Source organism: Siniperca chuatsi, linkage group LG6 (assembly GCF_020085105.1).
Source record: "Siniperca chuatsi isolate FFG_IHB_CAS linkage group LG6, ASM2008510v1, whole genome shotgun sequence".
In the NCBI taxonomy this organism is placed as follows: domain Eukaryota; kingdom Metazoa; phylum Chordata; class Actinopteri; order Centrarchiformes; family Sinipercidae; genus Siniperca; species Siniperca chuatsi.
Window position 1 is genome coordinate 5,525,090 of NC_058047.1, and position 24,255 is coordinate 5,549,344.

At 39.1% G+C, this 24,255-nt stretch overlaps 2 protein-coding genes across 9 annotated transcripts in view; one reads left to right on the forward strand and one right to left on the reverse strand.

The window, feature by feature from the left end:
• The window catches only part of fnbp1l (formin binding protein 1-like), a 51,607-nt gene extending 38,406 nt beyond the window's left edge, over positions 1-13,201 (forward strand). Inside the window, exons 10-17 of one of the 4 annotated variants that reach the window (XM_044198434.1) lie at positions 797-906; positions 1,692-1,824; positions 2,074-2,168; positions 3,500-3,678; positions 4,434-4,471; positions 5,240-5,360; positions 8,490-8,527; positions 10,377-10,504. In XM_044198434.1, coding sequence (XP_044054369.1) covers positions 797-906; positions 1,692-1,824; positions 2,074-2,168; positions 3,500-3,678; positions 4,434-4,471; positions 5,240-5,360; positions 8,490-8,497 — 684 coding nt within the window. In that variant the 3' untranslated portion in view covers positions 8,498-8,527; positions 10,377-10,504. Of the gene's footprint in view, positions 1-796; positions 907-1,691; positions 1,825-2,073; positions 2,169-3,499; positions 3,679-4,433; positions 4,472-5,239; positions 8,208-8,489 lie in introns of those variants that run through there. The other 3 variants (XM_044198432.1, XM_044198433.1, XM_044198435.1) reach the window with 3 other exon arrangements.
• Positions 13,202-13,502: 301 nt separating this feature from the next.
• Positions 13,503-24,255, reverse strand: part of bcar3 (BCAR3 adaptor protein, NSP family member) — a 77,519-nt gene continuing 66,766 nt past the window's right edge. For all 5 annotated transcript variants that reach the window (XM_044198427.1, XM_044198428.1, XM_044198430.1 and 2 more), the window contains 9 exons: positions 23,356-23,456; positions 22,716-22,850; positions 21,471-21,698; positions 19,760-20,388; positions 17,906-18,021; positions 16,962-17,133; positions 16,487-16,598; positions 15,067-15,270; positions 13,503-14,982 (listed from right to left, as the gene is read on the reverse strand). In XM_044198427.1, coding sequence (XP_044054362.1) covers positions 14,804-14,982; positions 15,067-15,270; positions 16,487-16,598; positions 16,962-17,133; positions 17,906-18,021; positions 19,760-20,388; positions 21,471-21,698; positions 22,716-22,850; positions 23,356-23,456 — 1,876 coding nt within the window. In that variant the 3' untranslated portion in view covers positions 13,503-14,803. The remainder of the gene's footprint in view (positions 14,983-15,066; positions 15,271-16,486; positions 16,599-16,961; positions 17,134-17,905; positions 18,022-19,759; positions 20,389-21,470; positions 21,699-22,715; positions 22,851-23,355; positions 23,457-24,255) is intronic.

The window sequence follows — 24,255 nt, forward strand, 5'->3', positions numbered from 1 at the left end:
CATACTGACAACTAACCAGCATCCCATGTTGTTTGTCTCTTTTTACTGTAATGGTTAATGCGTCAGTGGTCAATCAAGATGGTAAGTGTGTCTGAGTGTATGTGTATAGAGTAGAAGACCCAGCAGTGTAGGTGCTAGTGCACGTATCCTCACCATGTAGGACTTCCCATAGAGTCCAATATACACACCCAGTAGTGATAATAAAGTTAGCAATATCTCCTGTCGTAGTTAAAATCGATTTTCTGCCTTCTGTCATATATAATAGTCTTTTTACCAACTAAAGCTGTGTTACACCCACATGAATACAAATAGAGTTCCCCAGTTTTAGTCCATTTTACTCCATTCAATATACCTTGTCAATGACACTGTGCCAAAAAGAAAATTGGGTCACTTCAGAAGCAAAATTATTATTTTTAGAAAGCAACAAGGAGGAAAAAAAACAAAGCCTTTGAATACCCAAATGTGAATTATTATTTAGCCCCAGTTATTGATCAAGAATTGTATTTTTTTTTATTAACTCTTCCTTCATTTGAGTTAAGTTTGAGTGCAACAGCTACATGCTGATTTGTCTTGTTCTATGGAAAATGTGTTAATAAGTGGAGGTAGCTGGGCTCAGCACAAGTGCTGGCAACAAGTCAGCAGTATAATTACCGGTTTAACAGATCTCTCCACACCTCAGAGAAACATTTATTATTCTTTATTCCATCTGTTGTATTTTCCATAGTTCATTCTTCCACATCACTGATCATTCTGAGTTGGTATGTAGTTTAAGTGTTTGTTTGTTTTTTACCACCAGGCCCCATCTCTGGAGGATTTCAGCCACTTACCCCCTGAACAGAGGAGGAAAAGGCTGCAGCAGAGGATCGACGAACTCAGCAAAGAGCTCCAGAAAGAGATGGATCAGAGGTAGGGCCTCACCCGTAATTCCTTGCCCAGTCCAAATCTCCATCACATATCCAGAAAAATCAACTACTCACACTTGTTTGACGGAACAAATAAGCTTCTATTTTAATCAATCCAGCTGTCTACAAAGGCGGTGTAAAGGCTTGTGTTTCACTTGTGCTGTATGCATGTAAACATGACCCAAAGCATATTTTTACACTTTAAGTCTTCTTAGGTTTTATGCTCGTAACTACAGTGTGTATTGCGCGTTTGACCTACAATCAATACTGTGCCTGAACACATCCTGTGTAGACACAGACTGAAGCTGCTGCTGCTCTGCTGACGCCTCCTGTGTAGACACAGTCATCTTGAATTCTTGAAACAACTTGATTAGCATTAGAAAAAGTTAACGTTACAGTATGTAATTTCACCAGTGGATTTCTTTTCATTGATCTATTTTCATTGATTAAAGTCATTAAAGTTTTAGATTTAGTAGCCCTGGCTTTAACTCAACAGCCTCTAATCACTGCACTAACCACTAGCAGAGATTTACAGAAAATAAGTAGTCTGATGCTGCTGTATGATGCAGTTCCGATGACACTCACTGTAGGGCAATTAGCTGAAAGTCTACAAGAAACAAAAGAATCATGAAAAAACAGTTTTGGGTCAAAACCGTGGCTGAAAAGTTATCACGGAGATGCTGTAGCACAATGTGGATGTGCTTATGTTGTTCCTCACTTTTATGACCTATGAACTGCTTATTGTCATTAGTTCATCCATCAACTCAATGTTTTGTTTTTGTCTTTCAGAGACGCCCTGAACAAGATGAAGGATGTGTATGAGAAGAATCCACAGATGGGAGACCCCAGCAGCCTGCAGCCCAAAATATCAGAGACCATATGTAACATGGAGAAGCTGCGCTCGGAAATCCACAAAAACGAGGTATGAAAGGGAGAAGGTGTAGATTTAAAAAATACCTGACTGTGAAACCCAAGAATGAGGTGGAAGGTAAGGGATGACAAGAAGGATGAAGAGGTGAGTTCAGCTTTTTCTCCTACTGGGGAGTTTTATCTCGACTCTTGACATATACAGCTTCTGGCCAGTTATGGTGGTGATAGCCCCTTCTCTTGGTCGACTGCGTAAAGAGATACTCTATTAACAGAAGTCTCCTCTCTCCCTCTCTGTTGACAGACTTGGTTATCTGAGGTGGAGGGAAAGCAGAGCTCCAGAGGAGACAGAAGACACAGCGCTGACAACCACCATCACACTCCTCAAGGCAGAGAGAGGTAAACGCCTTCACACAGTATATACACAAACAAAGAGAGAGAGAAAGGTGTTCAGGGCAAATATTTAAACATTAGGTATTTCTGAATGACGTGTAAAGAATCGGAGTAATCTTGTCACATAATAATCCAAATGTTTCTTCTCAAAATCACAAGTTAAGTGATCTATGAGGGTTCTATTTATGAAAACAGGTCATTCGTAGAGAGTATTTTCATCAGTGCACAGCAGGTCAGCTGAACATGTAAAAATGTAAATTTGTATACAAGCAAGCATACATTAGGAATAAAGTTTCCATTAAAAAATGAATCATGAATTAATTAATTACTAAAGTTTAAATTGAGCCTTTTCCCTATAATGAGTATCAAATTACATAGTTATTTGCAGAAAACTTCTTAGGGCATTATTAGGAAAATATTCTAAAGTTACATACCCATTACAATAAAGCATTACTAAAAATTCTGCATGTCATTGGTCATTTTCAACTTTTTAAAACTTGGAATTTCTAATAATAACTGATAAGGGCTTTTGTCCATATAGTGTTTAGCGCTGGCAGGTCGCAGGGGAGCACTGGGATGAAGCGCTAGTGTGGTGAAAGAAAAAAATGTTACGTTTAACGGAGGATTGACTACACAGCTAACAACTAGGCCGATCTGCTCCCACAAATGGGCTTTTCTATCTCTGTTACGATAGTTTCTGTCTGACATATCATAAAGCACAGGATAGACAGACATGGCCACAACAAGCTTCTCCTCCATTTTCTTGGCTACGAGGGTGACGAGTCCCGCCCCATCTAATGTATGATTGGTTGCCTGAAAAGGTGCGACAGTGACGAGAACTTTCTGAAAAGTTCCGAGATATTCAACTAGAAGCACTAGCGGGCGCACAAAAGTCACTGGGTGCATCACTTTTTCTCTAGGCGGCCACATGCTACTCATTGGGAACAATTGGAAAAAAAAGACTGCTATATGGACTCAAGCCCTAATAAATCTTATTTATAATAATAATTGTAATATAGAATTATTTTGATAACTTAATGTAATACAGTAATTATTAAGAAGTTAAATCCACATTAAAATGGACTTTACAGGTACAATTATCCACAACAATATGAAGGTTACCAACTAATTTTTTTTTTTATTTAGTAATCCAGGTTTGCACATGACTCAGAAAGTGAACTTCTCAATGCTGGTTCACTGCTAATATTCCTGCTAACACACAATTTTCTTTTGGGGAATATTTTACTGTTCGTTGGGTCTATTCTATAAGCAAGAGGCAATGATGTATTTTAATCATGCAAACACAAAGCTCAGTCCCACTGCCTGTTTCCCATCAGTCCTGAGGGCAGTTATACAGATGACACCAGTCAGGAGAATCACACACCTCACCACCACCACTCCAGTCCTCCACAGCCCGGACACCCCAGCACAGACCCCCATGAGTTTGATGATGAATTCGATGACGACGACCCACTGCCTGTCATCGGACACTGCAAAGCGCTCTACTCCTTTGATGGTAAAGACAAACAGCATAAAGTGTTAAAAAATCTCCACACTATCAGTCTTGAAGGACTCGGTAGAGAATTAACTATGTGATGGAAGAAGCCACGTTTATGACCACTGATCCAGGAGAAGTGAGACAGCTATAAAAAGAGCTTAAAAGTGTTATTAGGGTGTGATATAGTAAATTGTCATCTTCTCAACAGAATACGAACATTAAACAAAGTTTTGCTTTTTGGTTTTCTAAGCTAACTAGCCAGGTGGCTAACTTGGCAGTAAAACCAATGTTAATGTTAGCATGTTGCTACTTACAATGGCTACTATCTACAAAATGTTAGCAACTGCGAAACTTTAGGTGTGTCTGACATTAAGCCAGTGATGGTTACCTGTACAGACACTGCAGGTTAGGTAGCTAACAAGTTAACAGATAGAAACAGTCAATTATCTTAGCTGTAACATGATCAGTTCCCAGATTGCCACCTTTTTACAAGTTTAAAATGCAATAAATTGTTAAGAAATGTTGACAAGAGCTGAGGATCCAAGAGGTATGTAACAACACCCGGTACCCCAGACCAGCTTTTTGGATTATCCTGTAAATACGTAGTTGAATATTCTTACATAAGATGTAATCCATGATCACTGTAAACAAGATATAATGCATATATTTACGAACATAAAATCTAAATTCACAAAAAGTAGTTCGAGGGAGTAGTTTAAAACAAAAAAATTTGGTGTGTGTTTTAATGTCAATATGGTTTGTTTGGCCCTAAGGTCAGAACGAGGGGACGCTGGTGATGGCAGAAGATGAGGTAATGCTTGTTTCTTATTTTGTTATACTTTTGATTTTATTGTGGGTTTTAAATAAGGCTGCATGCAGACACAAAAATAATAAATTGATAATACTTTAGATAAACAAGTATTGTCTGTTTATCTAAAGCCTTTATACAGCTTATTCCTCTGTGCCATAGAGCTCCATTGTTGTCCAAAAACTATTAACAATTTGACTCAATCCCACCTACACCGTCCTGCTGCTGTAAATACTCACTAGAGCAACAAATGTGTATTTATCCGACCGCTGAAAATAGTCCCCAACAAAAGCACTATTTGCTCCTGTTCATGTCATGTTTGTTAAAAACTACAGTGCCCAGCTGTTTTAGAAAATTAAGTTGACAACAATAAAATGATAGAATAGTCCCAGCCTTATGGAATACTTGGTTATGCTTGAAAATCTCTGACTTTGGCGACTGCTAGTGGGAGTATCAAAAATGAAGCTATTGTAATCTTTGCTGACAGAGTATCCCCTCAACAAGTCCAATCTGGACACTGAGACTGACAAAAGCAACACACAGTCTACATCAATTTTCGACGGGGTTGTCTCATTTGTTTTCAAACAAAAATGTGTGCCAGACAGATGGTATTGTCATTAAAATTAAAAACTACACAAAAGGGGGTTCAAATATATGTTTTGGCTTTGCTATACCCATTAAGTGATGAGAATCCACTTATATTTGGTATCCGTGTTTTCAAAATTATTCAGAAACTCGTTGTGTTCAATTAAAAAATCTTTTCCATTGCAGGTGTTGTACATCATTGAGGAGGATAAAGGCGACGGCTGGACGAGGGCGAGGAAGCAGAGTGGAGAGGAGGGCTACGTCCCCACCTCCTACGTAGAAATCACCATGGAGAAAAACAGCAAAGGTGCTGTCACCTACATCTGAAGCTACTCTGTCCTCTCATCCGTCTGTCATCCGTCTGTCATCCTCTGCATCCCTGCTTTCTGTTCCTCAATATAACATTACAAAAGGAAAAAAGACAGCATCTGAACACCTGCATGGACATTCATCGGTTTGCCTTTTCTGACTTCCATCCCATCTCTCCATCCTCCTCCTTCTTCCTCTAACCCTGTAATCATTTGTCCTCATCCTCCTCTCATATATGTGGGACTGATTCAGAGGTGAGTGTCTAAGCACAACGGCAAATAGGAAGAAACGATTTGATGGTGTTTGTATATTGTATATGAGGCGATTCTGTGTCTGTGAAAGATGTCTCCACTGCTGTTTGAGCCCCATGTCCAGGCTACACCACTTCTTTATCGATCAAAGTATTTTAGATTGTTTTATGTAATATATTAGAAACAATTTATTTTTATTTTTACCCATCCCTTTAATTATTTTGATGTTTCTTTTGGAGACGTTTAAAACTGATTTTAAGCTCTTTGAATTAATATGTCAACATAATGTTCTGATTTCATCTGTTTTTATTTCCGTCTGATTGCAGTTTGTGTGAGTGTGTGGGTGTGTGTGTACACATGCACATTTGTTTTTCTGTTATCTGTGCCATCACTCTAAACGTGGAATTACACTTCAAGAGGTTTGTCTGGTTTCAGCCTTGGTAGAGAGACCGTTTTCATACTGGACATTGTTACAGGAGTTTAGTCTTTTTGATACTGTGTGTCCTTTCAGACCAGAGCTGGAAATTTTAAAGCATAAGGCTGGTGTTGTTCTGTATTTTTCTTTATTATCAACAAATGCCATGTAAAGACCAAAAGCAACAATGTTAGTTTTTCTCAATACTTTCGAAGTTCCTTACCCTGTCTGTGGCTCTCAGCTCCAAGCCCATCGGTTCCTACTGAACACGTAAATCTTTAATAACAGCTCGAAAATATAGTTTCATTTAAAAAAAAAAAAAATCAACTGTAGGTTTTAACATTACTAAAAATGTAAATAGTGCATTTGTTGGGGACTATTTTCATCTGCAACCAATACACCTTTGGTGCTCTAGTGCAGCTTGTTGCAATGATTTATGTTTGTGACCCCCTAAAATCAAACAATGACCTGCATAAAGACCCTGAGGCAGCTGTCGGAGTGACAGAACTTTCTACCAACTATTTAACTGTATACTGTAATTTGCAATGACAAAATATGCCAATAAAATGTAAAAAACCTTTTAAACCTCTAAGCTTGCTGGCAGCCCGCTGGCTGCCAAGATAATGACAATGATACGGTGAACAGAGTATTCATTTTGCATTAAGTTCATTTTAGTTATATATTTTAGTTAAATTGATTGCAGTATCATATTTAAACTCCAAACTCATTCTGATTAAGGCATTAATTAAGTCAAATGAGTGTTTTTCCCCCGTGGCGAAAGTACATGGCTCGTATGACACATCTGGACCGCGCGTGAATATAATTTGTACCTTTCGTGATGATTATCTTACACATACAAACCACTTGAGAACAAATCTGTTTGTTGGTGTTTGCATGAGGTCTAATGTCGACTTGTCACGCCTAAATTACCGGTTATGGCCTTTGTGTGGACGTAAGTTGTGAACAGTTTATCCAAAGCAAATTTTCCTTCTCGGACTGTTTTTATTTGCAGGATATTTAGATGCCCGAAGAAAGAAGTATCAAAGTATCCAGTATTTCTTAAGAAAAAGCATAAATATTCAGAAAAAAATAGATAATTTTGTGTATCAGAAATAAACATTTTTCTTTCTTATCCCTTTAATCATCTGGAGACCCCTCAGACTTTTCTTGAGACCCCTTTGGGGTTCTGACTCAGATTGGGAACCACTTTTCTAGTGAGTATTTCCTGCAGCAGCACAGAGGAATAAGATATATCAGCCTGTCAGTACACAGATAGGACTTGTTAGTAGGATCAGTTCATTGTTGGTTTTGGTCTTTTTATGGTATTTGTTGACAGTAAGAAAATATAAAATATCACCAGCCGTATTCTTTAATTCTAAAATCTAAATCTACCCACTTTAGAAATCTCAAGTTAGGAATAAGTTAGGAAAGTACAGCGTGAAAATGGTTTCACACCAGTTAAAGGAGGCTGTAAGAGTAATTCTCACTGACAAATCATGTATTTGATGTTATCTTGTACTCATAAACGGACTGTTCTTGGTCATTGTTTGAGTCACTGATTAAAAAACAGCTCTGACCATTAGAGTTTCCATTGGTATCCATGATAGTTTAATTGTCCATCTCAGTATAGTCATGCTTTATTATTGCAGCCAACACCTTGTAGTACAAACAAGTGTGCAGAATCAAGTGACTGAATACAGGGAACGACTAACTGGAAAGTTTTGCTACCGTTATGTTATCAGTTCTTACACAATTACAGGTAAAATGTGTTTAAATGGGAGGCTGCCAAATGTAACAAAAGCTCACAAACCTGCTGCTGTATTGTTACCACATCACAATAGAGTCAACTGAACACCGGGTTTGGGGACTATTGAGTTTCAACTAATTTCATATACTGAGCAGTTTTGAGTAGTTTTATTCTTTGTTTTATATCTGAAATGCTTAAAAATCTTTTAAATTCATCTTTTGTTTCAGACTTGTAGAGATAGTGATGTTGGTCAGGCTGTCATTCAGTCCAGCATTTTTGTCCCAAGTGAGATATCTTAACAACTGTTGGATGGGTTTCCATGAAAAGTTAGTATGTTACATGGCCACACACTTCATCATGTCATCGTCATTTTCATTATTTTGTCCTGGCAGCTCTGACTGCGAATGGCATAAACAGACAGAAGCAGCATGATACCTCAAGTGTTTTGCTTTTTTTCTTCTTCCTTTTTCCACTGAACAGAGTGAATTGTCCCCACCCTGATGAAAACCTGAAGTCTACTCCTTTAAATCCCAGTAAATAGGCAGTCTCTCCCTATGAACCGTTTTTCTTCCTGTTAAAACACAAACCTCCTTTTCAACCTCAATCATGTTTTTGTGTGTGTGTGTGTGTGTGTGTGTGTGTGTGTGAGAGAGAGAGAAATGCAGCACCTTGTGTGTCTTTTATTAACTGGCTCTCTCCTCTATGTGACCGCAGGTTCCTGAGGGCTGCAGGGTGGCCGGGCGATTTGATTGGTTGGTGGAGGGCTCATGCTGATTGCTGATTATTGGTGGTGGGGGTGATGAAAAAAGAGAGTGATAAGGGGAAAGAGAGTGGTAGAGAGGGAAAGAGAGATGATGTGGGGTGGGAGGCAGGTTTGCATGTCTGCATGCTCACATATCCATAATCATTCTGGGATACCAGAGGAAGAAGAGAGGGTCATCAGTAGAAGAGGAGACTACCTTAAAGCCAAAAACAGGCACTAATATAATTTCATAAGTGGCAGCCACTGGAGAAGTCCCAACCTGACCTGCAGGAATTTCTAAACTTTTTCTCCTGGTGGTGAAACAGTCTGTAAAACGGCCTTCTCAGACTGGAAAGTGACAACTGCTGCAGCTTCAGCTAAACCTGCATATAGTAGTAGTTGTCTTCTCTGCATCCAGCTGCAAAAGTTCGACATGATAAAACACCCCACAACCCCTCTCCTCTGCTGCTGGGCTGGAAGATGAAGCTACTGCCAGATGTTTGTTGAAATAAACAGAAGCTGCAACTTGCCGCTTCCTGGTCTGTAAGGGTCTTAAAAGATAGGACTTCTGTGATGGCAACACATCTTTAACAGCCTTGTTTAGGGATAAAATTCAATCACATCGGGGGGGCATTCAAGTATGTAGCACCTTGTTTTTACCTTTGATAGCAAATACAAAGCACCTGCTATGACCTCACTAATTGGGGTGTGGCTAAGCGTAAAATATACATGAGTACTTGAAAGTTTCAGCTCATAGAGAGCAGTACAACAGCAGGTTTTCCTGTCTGATTTGGTGTTGATTATTCCTTTAATGATGGACAGAGCATCTCCCCACCTCACTGATTCACTTGTATGCTTTGTGCTTTTAACAGGACTGCTTGCCTTAAATGAATTACAGTAGGTGTTGGTCCAAGTGTTGGAGGAAAACTTTCTCTAAGCCTTTTGTAGTGGCTACCATTGAAGCTTCTTTTGTTAGCATTTGTAGCATTTTTCACACAAATGAATGGGCTCCACAAACCATAAAATAGCATTTTGACAAGAAATTCTCACCACAAAGTCCCCTTGATGACATGGTATCATCTGCCAAGGAAGACTATGTGATGTGGCTGACACCTTTGGAAACACCAAGTAAGTGAACCTGGTGGTGAGCTATTTCTTGGTCAAAACTGCTATTTCTAACATCAAGAATAGACCCTCAAGTTCCAAATAAAATAGCACGTTTTCTCTTTGAGCTGTCTCAGCTTGCTTTGTAAGGAGATTTTTTAAAAATATTTAAATATTTCCTTGCCATTTCCTACATGACTTTTCCCCCAACCTTTTGGTTCAGCTCCTCGCGAGAGAAAATCAAACTCATAAGTGTCAGGGTTTGTCACCGTCAAGGGTCAGTTTTGCTCACAGTATTTGCTGCCACTAACAATGTCAGTGTTGCACTACTCCAACTCACCCCCTTCATCATCTGTGCTCTGTTGGTGATGTCCGCCTGTCTGCCTGAGCCACTCTGCTCCTCATGCCTGCCTTCACCCTCATACAGTCGCATGTCCTTAACGTGTCCTAAATGTGTCCCAAACATGATCGAGTGTTTCATTTGTGACTTTAACTGCAACTTTTATAAAAGTGTGTGTGCGCATCTTTGGCTGAGTTGTATGTTGAATGCCACATCGTCATGATGTTTTAATGGAAGTCCAGCATGAGTATGATTTTATTTTTGTGCGTTTTAGTGTCTCCCAAACAGCAGCGGGGTAAAATCAATGCAACTCATTAGGCAGATAGCAGGACTATTAGGTGAATACAGGACCTCTCTACCACTTTTATCTTCCCACCTTTCCTCTCCTTTTCTTCCTGGGTTGTAATGCCACCAGTCGACCAGCAGATGGGAGCCTTCCCTCACCAAACCACCAGCTCAGCTCGAGCATGACTGGGCCACTTTCAGTAACACCAAACATCAAAAGGAGTTCCGGTGTCTTTGCAGTCAGACTCTGCCTTAAAACTTTGGGTCGTTTTACTGTGGAAGGATTATTCCACGCCTGTGTCTGCTCTTCTGCCTGTCTACATCTCCCATCAGCCATCTGGGCTCAGCTCTGCCTCCTTGGGGACTCTCAACTTCATCTCCATGAAAAGTTTTTTCCCTATTGAATCAGTTGTATTTGTGAATGTGACGACACGCGCGCATGTATCAACGTCATATTCACACATTTATGGAAAGCCAAACAGGCCACAAACAGTTTTGCATGTTTGGCCTTTCCATAAACATTAACGTGTAAATGTGCCTGTGTTACGTGCGTGACGTTAGTTTTTACCATTGAATGATTTGTACATATTAACATCTTTTATGTCATGCTGAATGTGTTTCCATGGTGATTGTTTTTAGGTTTGTGACACTCTTCATGAGAAACAACAAGGTTTGAATTAAACTGATGCACTTTGCCCTGAAGTACTACAGAATTTGAATCAGATTAAATGAACGAGTGAGTGACTGAATGAATGAAGGTCTGTGTTGTCTGCTGAAGGAGGAGTGAACTTTATGAATGACCACTGTGTAGCAGAAAGAAACAAAAACAGCTCTAGTATTTCTCTCTTCCTGATGGTTTTTATACTCTTTTTGTAACTCTTGACGAGCAATTAATGACTTTCTTTGCATGATTTTCTAGATTCTTTAAATTCATTTGTCTTTCTGGTGATTGTTTTTTAACCATTCACTGTATCTCTTCAATAGACTAACAAAACTACACATCTGAAGTAAAGTTTGACTTCCTTTTGATGCTATTAAAGACAAAAATGCCACTAATGATTCCACTCTTGTCGATTTAAACAGCAGGTGGCAACAACGCCTTAGTTGTAATCTGTGTTTTTTCGATGAAGCTGTGAAATGTACAGAATGATGCTGTAGGTGTTGTTACTTGAACTTTCGGTCGCGCTACTCTACAATTCCTCTCCTGTCTGCGCCATTTTGCATCGGACATTGGAGAAATTGTTCGACATTGTGAGAAATTTGCTTTCCACAATTTGACGTTTTTACACTTTCTATGGATGAAACAAACACGACACGAATTTTGTTTCCTTTTGGACAGAGCCAGGCTAGCTGTTGCCCTCTGTTTCCAGTCTTTATGCTAAGCTAAGCTAACCGGCTGCTGGCTGTAGCTTCATATTTACCGTACAAACATGAGTGGTTTCGATCTTATCTAACTCTCCGCAAGAAAGTGAATAAGCGTATTTCCCCAAAATGTCCAACTATTCTTTTAAGATTCCCTCCACGCTGATTGGGCGCAATGAAAGTAACCTTTCGGTTTCTGCAGTCTATCAGTTTTTGCTTTTTATGATGCCTTCTAAACATGTACACAGATCCAGCAGTGCTTTTTGTTTTGTGTACATATCTGATGTCATGGTTTTCCAAACAATGACGAGCTACAGCTAGCCTGCTTGTGATTCCTTAAGTTAACCTGAAACTAAACTATGATATAAGATGTGTGCAGCGAAGTGTTGCATCTTAGAGTTTTTTTGTTCCAGTTGTAATGCAGTCATGCTGTTGAATTCTATTTCTGTTTTGAAGCGGTCGAGGTTGCGACTATTTGTTTTCCATTATCGTTTTTATTTTTGATTGTTTGTAAAATGTAAAAACAAATGGTGAATAATGCCTATCGAAAGTTTGGAGAGCTGAAGGCGATGTCTTCCAATGCTAAAGAGTCCAAAACCCAAAGATGTTCAATTAAAATGAAAAGACATTTCTGCAAAAGAAGAAAAATCCCACCAGTTTCATCACTAAACCCTTCTTGTAATTGTAAATGTGCAGTCAGATGCAGACATGCAAGATTTATTTGTAGTGGAGATAATCCTCTGAAAAAGATGGATAAGATAAAGGCAATGATATATAGAAGAACACAGCAGTCATCTGTGCCCGGATAAATTAGTGTTTATGTTGCTGTCAGGATGCTTGCAGGCATTTTTACTAACTCGTAAACAGACGGTACATTCCAAATTATTATTCTCTTCTCCAATTTCCATCTTTAGGTTGGCTCATATGCATGTTTGGAGTGTACTGTCCCTTTTAATCAAAGAATACATGTCAGAAGTAACACAGCAGCTTTGAAATGAGAAACTCACTGAAAGTCCTATTAACGGTTAATTTTTTACCATTAATATACATATTAAAAACTGAGCTGAGTATGATAATAGCCACTGTGCTGTAATTCTGAATATTATGCAAAAATACATAACAAATCAGCTTTGAGATGCTAAATATTAAGTTCTTGTACAAACACTTCTTCACTGAAACCTGCCAAGCTACTGTGAGCGTGGTGCTGTTTTCCACCGAGCAAAAACCAGCCGTGTTCTTCTACATTCGTCTTTTTAAACTCTTGACCATCATGTTTGTCCTGTGGAAACTTTGTACAGATTCTCTCCAGGTGTTTGACTCATAATGAAACCTTTAAAAAAAATCGGCATCAAAATCCAATCAGTAAATAAAAACAACGACAGGTACAAGGTGATTTTGCAGGATATTAACATCCATGTAATGTATGTGTTTTTACCATGTTGTATATGTTGTAATAACCAATGGCAGTACTTCTCTCTCATATTGTTGTGCACATCTTTTTACTTTGAATGTTGTCAAACACTTTGTGAACAAAATGCTTTTTTTCTTTCTTCTTCCAAGATATTGTTCTAATAAAATAAGCAGCAACGAAAAGTGGATTTGTTTTCTGTGACATCTTATCGGTGCAGGAAGCAGAAGTGATGACGCAAACGTCTGATTCAAATCGAAACAGTGAGCTTAAATTCAGCTGTGATTTTTAACCAGATGGGACCTGTGAATGACCTTTTAGTTTATGTGAAACTAAAAGTAAAAACTTTTAAAATGCAGTTAACATCTGCTGTCTTAATCGTGACAAATACTAAACACGAAGCCTTCAAATGTGTTTAAGTTTTCAACCAAGATGTGAATTCATAATTGTGTTTAAACATTGTTACACATGCAGATATTCAGTATATTACTCTGCAGATCGTACACCATATTTATTAAATCTTACCACAGTAGTTCATAATAATATAAACATCAACATCTTTTACAGTCTTCTACAGAAAATATGTACAGTCTTATTAACGTGAATATTTCAAATATGTACAACTTTAGTCTCACATGTTAACATACTAACGTTTTTTTAATCCGTTCATTCAGGTTTATGCTGAAACAAAAATATTTTCATCTGTCAAGGGAATCCCTGGAAAAAAGACACTTGTAGCTACATTTACACATGTAGAGTTGAGTTTGAACTGCTACTACAAAATTTAATTTTCTGCTCCTATGTAAACAGCAAAAAAGATTTACTGTAGATCATCTTTGTCATCTGATATTTTGGGAAAAACACCTCAGGAACCTTGCTATTAATATTACATTTATTTCTACATGTTACTGTATATATCTTAACTGTTTGACGTTTTATTGCTTATTAAACAAGCAACAAAGGTGGTTTTGAATCAAAAGGTCACAGAGATAAATGCAGCCAGCAATCTCATTGTAACTGTTAAATACACTTATTTCTATCTAGACGACATACACAGACGTTTATTTTGTAGGAAAGTTTCCCCTTCCTTTTTTAAAAGTTTAAGAGTACATTAATGTATTTAAGGGCAATATCCTGACATTTTACTCTCAATGTACTTGTCACAAGATGCAGAGCTATTTTTCTGCTTTAGTTTTGTCAAAGAAATATGCTCTCGATTAACTGGAATGTCAGAATATAAATAAAACAAGTGCCTGTTCACAAAAAAGAGCAACATTTCCAAACTGTCTCCCTTTAAGTCTGCTCTGTTCTTACACAAATATCAGTCGCTCCCTTTAAAAAGGTAATGCTAGTTTAGATGTGACCAAGCGGCATAGTTCACCTTTTTTGGGGGATGTTTGTCACCAGAACATCAATGAATTTTGCGACCGGGGGGGGGGTACAGACTTCTCCTTTAACCGATGTTGTGAAATATTAAATGGTTAAAAAAGAGAAAAGTCTGGAACCAAACTGGCATTTGTCTGGAGAAATAATACTACTGTGAAAAGGTTCAGCCGCTTCTGAGCGATTGCAGCTGCCAGACTGCTGAGTCTGTGTGTGAAATTTGATTTTGATGCGTATCCTCTTCCTCAGATTGACAACAGCTCGTTCTCTGATCACTTATTGCAGCTTTCTGGCTCGTTAGGGTTTGTTTATCTTCTTCCCCTCATCACAGCTGGTTTCTGATCCACCTGCTATAATACTGAAGTCCAAAAAGTGTGTCTGTATGAGTTGTTGCTCAGGCGAAGTCAGATTAAGGTTTGTGTTTTGGGCAGGGGCTCCAGTTTCCGTGACAACGCAGTGAGAATGAGGTTGAATTTGTTGTAGCGATCTGATTGGTTGACTGAAGCTCCACGGCTTCCCCACAGCAGCCGCAGCTGAAAGTCTGTTTTAAACACCTCCAGCAGGTCTTCATCGCACAGAAACCCTAAAGACAGAAACAAAAACTTTATTTTACTGAAAAACAAAGACAAAAAAAAGTGACGATGAAAACACATTTTCTTGTTTTTACCTTGTAAGATCGTCTGTGCGTTGGCTGTGTGGCTCTGGGCATTGTGTGCGACGTCACGGGCAGCCTCTAGGTGGCGCAGCATGATGTCGCAGCCCTGGTCGCTGGTCTCCCAGAGCTCCACCCCCTCTGGTGTGATTGATGGACGCTCCATCAAAGTGAGGAGGGGCATCAGGAGGGGGATGCAGACCACGGGAGGAGAGGAAGCTGCAGGAGGAGGGAGGTCAGTGTACTTCAATAAATTACCTTTGAATGTCAAACTCAAATCGTTGTATGATCTCTGAAATATTATAATTATTACTTTATTATAATTCTTTATTTATGGGATATTAGACTTTCCTCTCAGGATGTTATTGGTAAGAAATCAACACTCTGGATGACGTGACTGAGCTGTTGATGTAGCTGATATAGCCGACTTATCTTAAAACAAATTACTTACTAACATCATCATCATCAACAACTAACACATCTACCAACATTTTAACTCAAACTCATTAGTAGTGAAGAAAACCCATAAACTGTGCTGTAGATGTTAAAGGCCCCTTAAACTATTAATTTAGGAATCATGTGAAATGTGAATAAGAAACTTTTAAACTGCGGAAATGTGCTGTCCCCTTCCTCCTGATGGACTTGAAATGGTCAGAGGTCTGAACAATGGAACCCTCAGTCAGTACATTTGCTTGTAAATTTACAGTTTTTACTTTATTTTGATAGTTTAGGAAACTCAAACCTGTTTATGCATCTTAACTGGATACCTTTTATATCGTGTGACAGTTGTTTTACTCTGTTCATTTTGTTTGTATATATTGTTATAAATTTGTTTTTATGCTGCCCTCTCATGCATGTCTCTCATGAAAAAGACCTCAACAAGACTTTTACTAGGATAAACAAAAGAAAAAATTAAAAAATATATATATTTAAACTACCTGCTCTGTGATCTTGCAAAGTAGAGGAAAGAGGCATAAAATAAAGATATTTAAGCAAGTTTATATTCAGGGGTGTGTAGATTAAAGCACAATTAGCCCCTTTTAAAATGTCTCACTTTAGCGAGTGTTAGTATCCAAAAAAAGACAGAAAAAGATTTTTTGTCTTCTTGTGCAGGATTTGAAATTAACAGCCAGACAGAAAGTAGATGCTTCACAACTTCCTTGTTTTTTATTTCTGAAAATACACATAAATCCCTGGTGTTTGGTGTTTGACTTCACAACTTGGAAACAGTAGATTTGACAAGATTTTTGCAGATATTTGGCTGTTTTTCCTCCTTTCCATATTCATAGGAGTTGTTATTATGTTATTATGACTTGTTTTTTTGGGTACAGGTTACAATTAGGTTAGGGTAAGGGGCTAGGGAAAGCATTATGTCAATGACTGTAACCCCCCAGGGATAGTGGCGCAAACATATGTGTCTGTGTGTGTTCAGTACCTGTGCCCTCATACAGATTCTTGTAGAAAGGTTTGAGTGTTTTCTCGTAGCTGATGGCGGTCTGTGTGTAGTTCCTTCGTAGAGTCGTCCATGTTTCCTCCAAACGACTGATCTGCAGACAGCAGAACAAACATCAACATCAAGTGTCTCAAACTACCATCAAACCATTTTTTATGAGATAAAATTATAAAATAGGCTGAAGCAGTCAAATATGGTTTCTAAATGTCAAAATTATTTTGCGTAATGTGCAGGTTTTCTTCACATCAGCTGTTATTGGTTAAGTTGTATGCTTTCATGCAAACAGAAAGACACTTGGAAATAATGTAAAGTAGCAACAAATAAAATGCAGATTATTTGTGGGAAACACGGGTGAAACGTTTCTGGCAGGATATCCCTAACCCTTTTATTTCATGAATGTGGTTCTAACGCAAAATATCTCTATATTTTATTTTAAGTATATATTTCTGTATGTTACCTGCGGCAGGTCCAGAGCTTTCATCAGGGCCGTGAAAGCAAACAGGTCGCCCACCGTGTCCTTCAGCTCCAATGCAACCAGGATGATGCGATTTAAGGTGGACGCCCGCTCTTCCACGCTGCCTGTGCATCCCAGAATATCCACGGCAACACCTATCGCCATGGTGTGGTGCCTGGGAGACGGAGGAGAGGTGGATTATCAGCACCAGCCAACGGCAGTGTAATGTCCATGTCTGTTTTTGTTTCTCTCATTCAGTTTCTAATCTGATCTTTCAGTGGCTGTCTGGCTGTTTCTTAGAACTGACTGTCAGAAGGGGGAATTTATTCTCATTACAGGACAGCCTCCATGTTTATCAGCCAGGACAGTACAATGAGTGAGCAGGTATGAATCACTACTGACGTCATCTCAAATTTCAGTTTTTATGCAGGCTGGCGTATCAGCTTCTGTTAAACTGGTGGTTGCCAACCTTTTTGGTTTGTAACCCCTTAAAGACATTAAGTGGTTAAAGACATTTTAGAGGTCTGAGGAGCTGAAAGTACCCAGTATTTCACAGAGACAGAAATTACAAAAATGTCAGAAAACATTATTAATTAATTTATATTTTTTCTTCCTTATTCCTTTAATCATTCTTGTGACCCCAGAGATTTGTCTTTGGTCCCAAGCTGGAAGGCCCCAGACCCCCAGCTTGGGACTCACTGGGAAATTCGCTCTATTACCTGCTGGTTGTAGCTTCATATTTAGCATATGGGCACAAGAGTGGTGTCGATCTTCTCATCTAACTCTCGGCAAGAAAGCAAATGTCGAACTATTCCTTTACATGTTAATTATGAGCTTGAAGTGTGTAAATTAGCTTTATTATGAGGACTTGAACTTCCTGGAAATGTGTTACTTTATTCTGTATATGTGATGCAACATTTGTGCTGTCGTGTGTGTATGATGTGTACCTTTCCATCAGGTCCAGCCTCAGCTGTCGACCGTGCGGCAGCGTCACCAGCTCCAGACCGGAGGACACGCCCATCTGACCTTCAAGCTCTGGAGTCACTCCGAGTATCCTCGCAACCTGGGAGGGGCAAAAAAAACGTTTACAAGAGACCGTCAATTATATTTATCTTCCTCTCTTACTGTGTCTATCTAGTGAGTGTGTGTAGTAGTTTGTTTGGTTCAGGGTAAGACGGTTCCCGTCCCATTTTTTCACAATTGAGAATGACTTCCGGATGGGAGCCGAAACGTCTGACGATTCTGAAAACAGTGTCCAGATGACTACGACTGAAACCTTTTCTACGATTTGGTTCAGGGTTGTTTTCTTTCTGAATGATTCTCCTGTGTCATGAGGATCATTTTATTGCAGCAGCAGCTGCAGGATAGAAATCTAATACTGTGACACACACTGAGGATCTTTGTGTGACAGCACCAGGAAATATGTTTACCTCCAAATTAAACACACGTGAATCATTTACTAATGCTTTATAGATCAGTTAGAAGCTAATAATATAGTAAGAACAGTTTGTTTATCCTCTTCAAGCACCACACTCGCTTTGTCTTTTTAGCTCTTCAGTTCATCAGGAAGACCTGTGAAGACTCTCTGATGAACCGTCTGACCACTTACTTTATGGAAAAGGGTTCTGCAGAGATTCTGGACCAAAATCCAACAGTTATTATTATCTAAAGTACAACTGAAGATTTGATGATTTATTAGGAAGTGAGAAACCCAATTAATGATTACCAATGTTTATAAACTGCATTATCACCAAATACAAAAAGATAAACATCAGCCAAAGGGATTTTTCACAACCTTGCAACACAAGTTCTTATTAATGGCTTATAAGTGATCTATAAAGCCTTAATAAATGATTTACTAACAAAAGTCTGGTAAAGCGTACCTTATTAAATAGTGAAGCATGACGTTCCTGTACCAAATTGTGTATGCTTTCTGTTTGTACTTGTGTGTTCCTCTAAATGTCCATTTACCTTTGCATATGTATATACATATTGTATATTACATATTTAAAGTTCTTTAAAGTTTAAAGTTTTTTTTTTTTTTTTTTTTTTACTGAAAAACACCCAGATATTTAAAAGGAGAAGATCAATTTACTCATTTTTAATTATTGGGTTTTATGTCCCCGAAAATCAAGGTTCCCTCAGCTAGAACACTTTTCACTGTAGTTTCCAGAAAAGCAGCCTCTCTTGTTGTGAGCAGCGTAAAAATTGCTTCCCTGTAGAGTCTGACTGATAAATCTGCCAGGCTGATATTAACTTATTGCAGATTTAAAAGGTATAATATGTAACTTTTCCACATTAAAAACGACCTCCAGAACGATGAACACTGAAAGAATCCTAACTGGGAGAAGCTGACTGCAATGAAGGCAATGGTGGTGAAAACAACTCCCATGATCCCACGCTACTTCACGACATCATCAAACTACGTCTTTTGTTATTCTTTTGATGTGAGAAACCCCTAGCAGCAGAAATTACATATTGCGCGTTTAAACGTTATTGGCTTATATGTCAGCCAATTTGCAGATCAGAAAGGTTGTGTTTGAGGTAATTTAGAAACACTGATGCCATTATATAGCCTGCCCACTATAGAGCACGACGTATCAGTACGTATATCTGTGTCACAGTTCTTGAAGAAACAAATTTCCGGGGTAAATATCCTGAGTAGAAAGTAGTGTTTGTTACTGGAAATGTGAAGTTAATTTATTTATAGCCACATTTGAAAATAGCAAATGAGGACCAATTGGCTTTTAAAGAGATGTTAAAAATACCATTAGATAATTACACTGTGTGTGTGTGTGTACCTGGCAGTCGGCCATCAGCAGGTGTCTGGCTATACTGTGGTGATTGTGGCTGAGCAGCAGCTCCTTTGCTCTCTTCAGAACCACCATCTCCAGCGGTTTGTTTTCCGGCGGCAGAAGTCGAGATCCGAACTCTGCCGGCCGGAACGTCGACTCCGTCTCTATGACCGGCCGCTGGAAACTGCTCCTCTTTCTTTCCCTCCTCTTGTCTTCCACCTCCTCCTCCTCCTCTTCCTCGCTGGTGTTTTCTAAGGCGGCGATGGCGTGATGGTAGGAGCTTCTGTCCAGTCCTCTCCTCCCTGCCGCCTCCTTCTCCTCCCCCTCCTCTCTCCCTCCCTCCCCCTCTCTCCTCAGTCTCTCCACGTAGCTGCAGAGCGGAGGCTGAGGTTGGAGCTCGGCGTCTGTGGTGGGTTTATGTTTTGATTCCTCCCACTCCAGCGGGCTGCAGGACCTCAGGTCTGCAGGGCTCGGCTGCAGGCGTTCAGTCCATCCCGTTTCTGCCTCTGAATCTGAATCCTGAACCAGTTCAGCAGGTGAAGCTACAGAGCTGGAGCAGCTGTGAGAGTCTGCAGGCAGGAGCTGATGTTGCAACTTCAGGGGTTTGACTGGAGGTACAGGAGGGCCTGTGGTGGCTGTGGAGGAACAATCACATCCATAAGTATTAATAGTTGCTTACTTTTAATTCCTTTACTTTTGTTTATTAGTTTCTTTAAGCCGCATCCTACCAGCAGCTGAATTGGGAAAAATGTTCACGTCACTCTAAATTTTTAACAGCTACAATACTATGAGCTCAAATAAGGGTCAATAGGATTTTAAGCTTGTGAAATGATGATGAAAGAAAACTGCATGAGAAACTGCATAAGAAAATTTAAGTTTGTGAAATCAAAGCAAGAACTGGGGTGGTTTCTCAAAAGTAACTGAGATGTGTATATGTTTTATATAGAGATTCTCAAAATCTTTCCCTGTTTTTTCACAAGTTTATGAATATATTTCTGAGCATTATTCCATCATTACACTTAAAATGTAAATGGACCTTTATTGAGCCCATACTATATCTCCCACTTGGCAAAAAAGAACTACAGAGTAAACAAACTGGTAGCAAAATTGCTGCAAAGCCACCATCGTAGTTAAACTGAATCCAATATATTCTATAATTCAGTTGATTCGGCTAATACAAAAATAGCTATACATACTGTATCAACTGTTTGTATCTGGTTCTAACAGAATCTAACAGATTCAAATATGTAACAATAAAAAATAGCTAATTTAGGCAAATTTACTGTATATGGTGTGACTACAAGACTAGCACTGGGGGGCAACCATCTTGGAATAATGTATTACCGATTCCAAGTAGTGCAAGGTTTTCCAGTAATTACTGTTCTGTCAATGTTGCATTAATGCAGAATAATGCAGATAAAAAAATGCAATGTAAAGGCAGCTAATCTTCAGCTAATATTTTTACAGTTGTTACATACATCTTAAACCTAATGTGGTAATGATTTATTGATGTTTAAAATGCTCCCAGTAAAGCTCTATGTGACCCGATAAGTGTCCAGTAAAGAAACACAGCAGATGAAAACAGAGTGCACCTGTTAGTGCAAAAGTATTCAAGTATATTAGAATTTCAGAGTGCACCTGTTAGTGCAAAAGTATTGATATTATATTATTTTAAATAACAGTTCATGTGGATGCATTTCATGAAAAACAAAGTTACCTCCACTCCTCCATGCAGAACCAAGAGTTTCCACACACGTGGAGTCCAGGGGAGGTGCAGTTAGCCTGGGGGAGGTGGAGTCTGTGAGGTTAGAGGAGCTGGAGGGGGGAACCAGTGGCTGAAAGCAGGGGGAGCGAGGCAGTCGAGCCAGCCGAGCCAGCGGCACCTTGCTGGGTTTGGGAGGCGGTTTAGGACACAGCTGGCTGTCAGAGCCCCGGATGGCCTGGCCTGGAAACACGTGAACAATACTGTTATCACACTGTCACACAATATGTTTTATCAGATATACACGATTCTTTATTCTAGAAATTGAATCAATCAATGTAGTAATCTTCTGATATTTAATTTTAAAACTAAATATGTATGTAAGACATTTCTTATCTCGTTTCTGTGACAGTGAACCATATAAGGCCACAGTCTGTATTTTATTTACCTCTGATGATACATTTGAATCAGAGAAAAAGTATGCGTGAAAGCACATGAGGACAGGGTTAAATTTAATTTCCTCTTCCCCTGCAAACAATGGCAGTAGCAAATAAGGAGAGTGCTTACACCTCAAGTGGGATAGCGACTGACTAATTTTTAAAGCCCCACAGGGTTTTTATTGGCTCTTGACATGTAGAACAGCTTTAATTTTCAAGTCGGACAAATAAGGCATGTGTTTGGGGATTCAGAGGTCTGGAACAAGGCTACTTTATTTTATCCTTCATTATTACCAGCAGTGATGTGTGTGTTTTCTGTGTTTTACAACAGATAAGACTTGCTGTTAGGACTTCAAAAAAATGATAAAACAGGAGCAACAAAGCTTTTCTTCTTACGTACTTTACTGTCATTTATTCATTGGTATTTATATTTGTTTTTGAATGTTTTTATCGTTTTCTCTTTTATTTCTGTTTTTTTCTGTTTATTTTGTACCTCTTGTGAAGCACACTGTATTACATTGATACTTTGTGCATGAAGTGTGTTGCATAAATAAAATTTCTGATTATTATTAAGACGAACGGAACAGCTTCTGATTTGTCAAAATTCTATGCCGTATAAAACTTTACACAATAAAACCATTTAAATACGTTCTTTGGCTACACAATATACTGAACTAGATCCCGAACAAGTGGATAATATGGTTACTAGGCAGCACGTAAATACCAGGTTGACAGGTGATCTTCAGGTTGTGCAATATTTCTGAGGTTTTTGTTACTAAACAGATTTGTGTATCAGTGGATTTTATCTTCCAGGTCTACTGACCTGCCAGAAGCTCTGCAGATCTCCGTGGGACAGAGGGGCTCAGCGCCGGCTCACTGCCCGTGCGAAAGACTGGAGACTTGGGGTTGGGGCTCGGTCGGAGAGGGTCAGGAGGCTGCTGGGGCTGCGGTTTAGATCCTGGAGAGAAGAAGATACGGCAGGAGAGGACGCAACAGAAGACAGAGAGGACAAGTAAAGGAGGAAAAGAATAGAATAAAGGAAAACAAGGTGTGTTAACCGAGAACAATACATAAAATAATACACAAAAAAGGACACGATGAGGTGGGCATGGGAGGAAATGAGAAGAGTTACAGAAAATAGTCTTAACACACTTTTTGTCAAAGGTGGGGCGGAAACCCTGCCATCTGCCTGCCAGGAGTGACACATGATGAGTCATACAAAGCAGTGCACACCTTTGAACTGTCTCTTGACAAAAGCATTCAGTGTTGCAAAAAAAAAAAAAGTTCTTACCCTGCCTTACTTTCACACCTCTGCACACCTGGCCAATCACTGCACAATATGGGCCAAGATCGTCAGATTGTCTGTTCTGAATAGTTTCTGTCATCAGAAAGGGCTTTCAGACCCTGTTCGACGATCTGACGGTCTGAAGCATACTAAGGCCTTAAGTCTCACTTTCACTTACTAAGAGGCAGGTAGCTTTCTGATTGGTGCGCTTTGAGCGGGCGTCGCCTCTCTTGGACCTGATTGAGACTTGCTGGTTGGCTGCCACAGCGATCCTTCAACCTGAGTGAAAGCAGACGTCGAAAACTAATATCAATAAACATATTTACACATAAACAACATGCATAAAAGGATAAATAAATCGAACCTATTTCAAATATTAATTGAAAGGTCAACATTGTATGAATAAAAAGTACCATCAATGAGAAAGAAACAAAGAAAGAAGCCCTCTGAAGACCAGGACTTCAACACTGCTTTCCTGAGTTTTTATTCTCCTTTATTCTCTCTCTTTTGTTTTTCTTACAAAGAATTTTCTCCTTCCCTATACCCCTCTTTTCTTCTCTGTCTCTTTGTTCTGTTCTACTCCGGACCACATATTTATCTATCTTGTCCTCCCGCTCTGTCTCTTTACTCAGACAGATATGGACTCCATACATTATGCTCCATGTGTTCTTAAACAGTGTGAAATTACACACTTCTGTTCCTTTCAGCAGTCCTGCACCATGTCTTTATTTATAGAGGACTGACGATACATATGGAACATGTCGGATATACAGCCTACTGCCTGAATGATGAATGTAAACAGCTCAAGGCTATGTTAAAAGCTATGTTAAAAGCTTAAAAGCAGGAAGGGATTTAAAGGGTTGATTTAAGTCTTTCAGAGAGTGTGAGAGAAAGAGAAACAAAGAGAGAGGATGATGAGTAAAGGTGGGTCTCCATTATTTAAATATAGCAGACAGCATGTTATTTGGTCTGTAGCCCACAACCCACAGTAATAGGCTTGTGTCGCTTGGCGCTAAAAAGTAGCACGGTATTTGTCAAATCTATATGTGATTGTCTAGAAACAACAGACACACACATG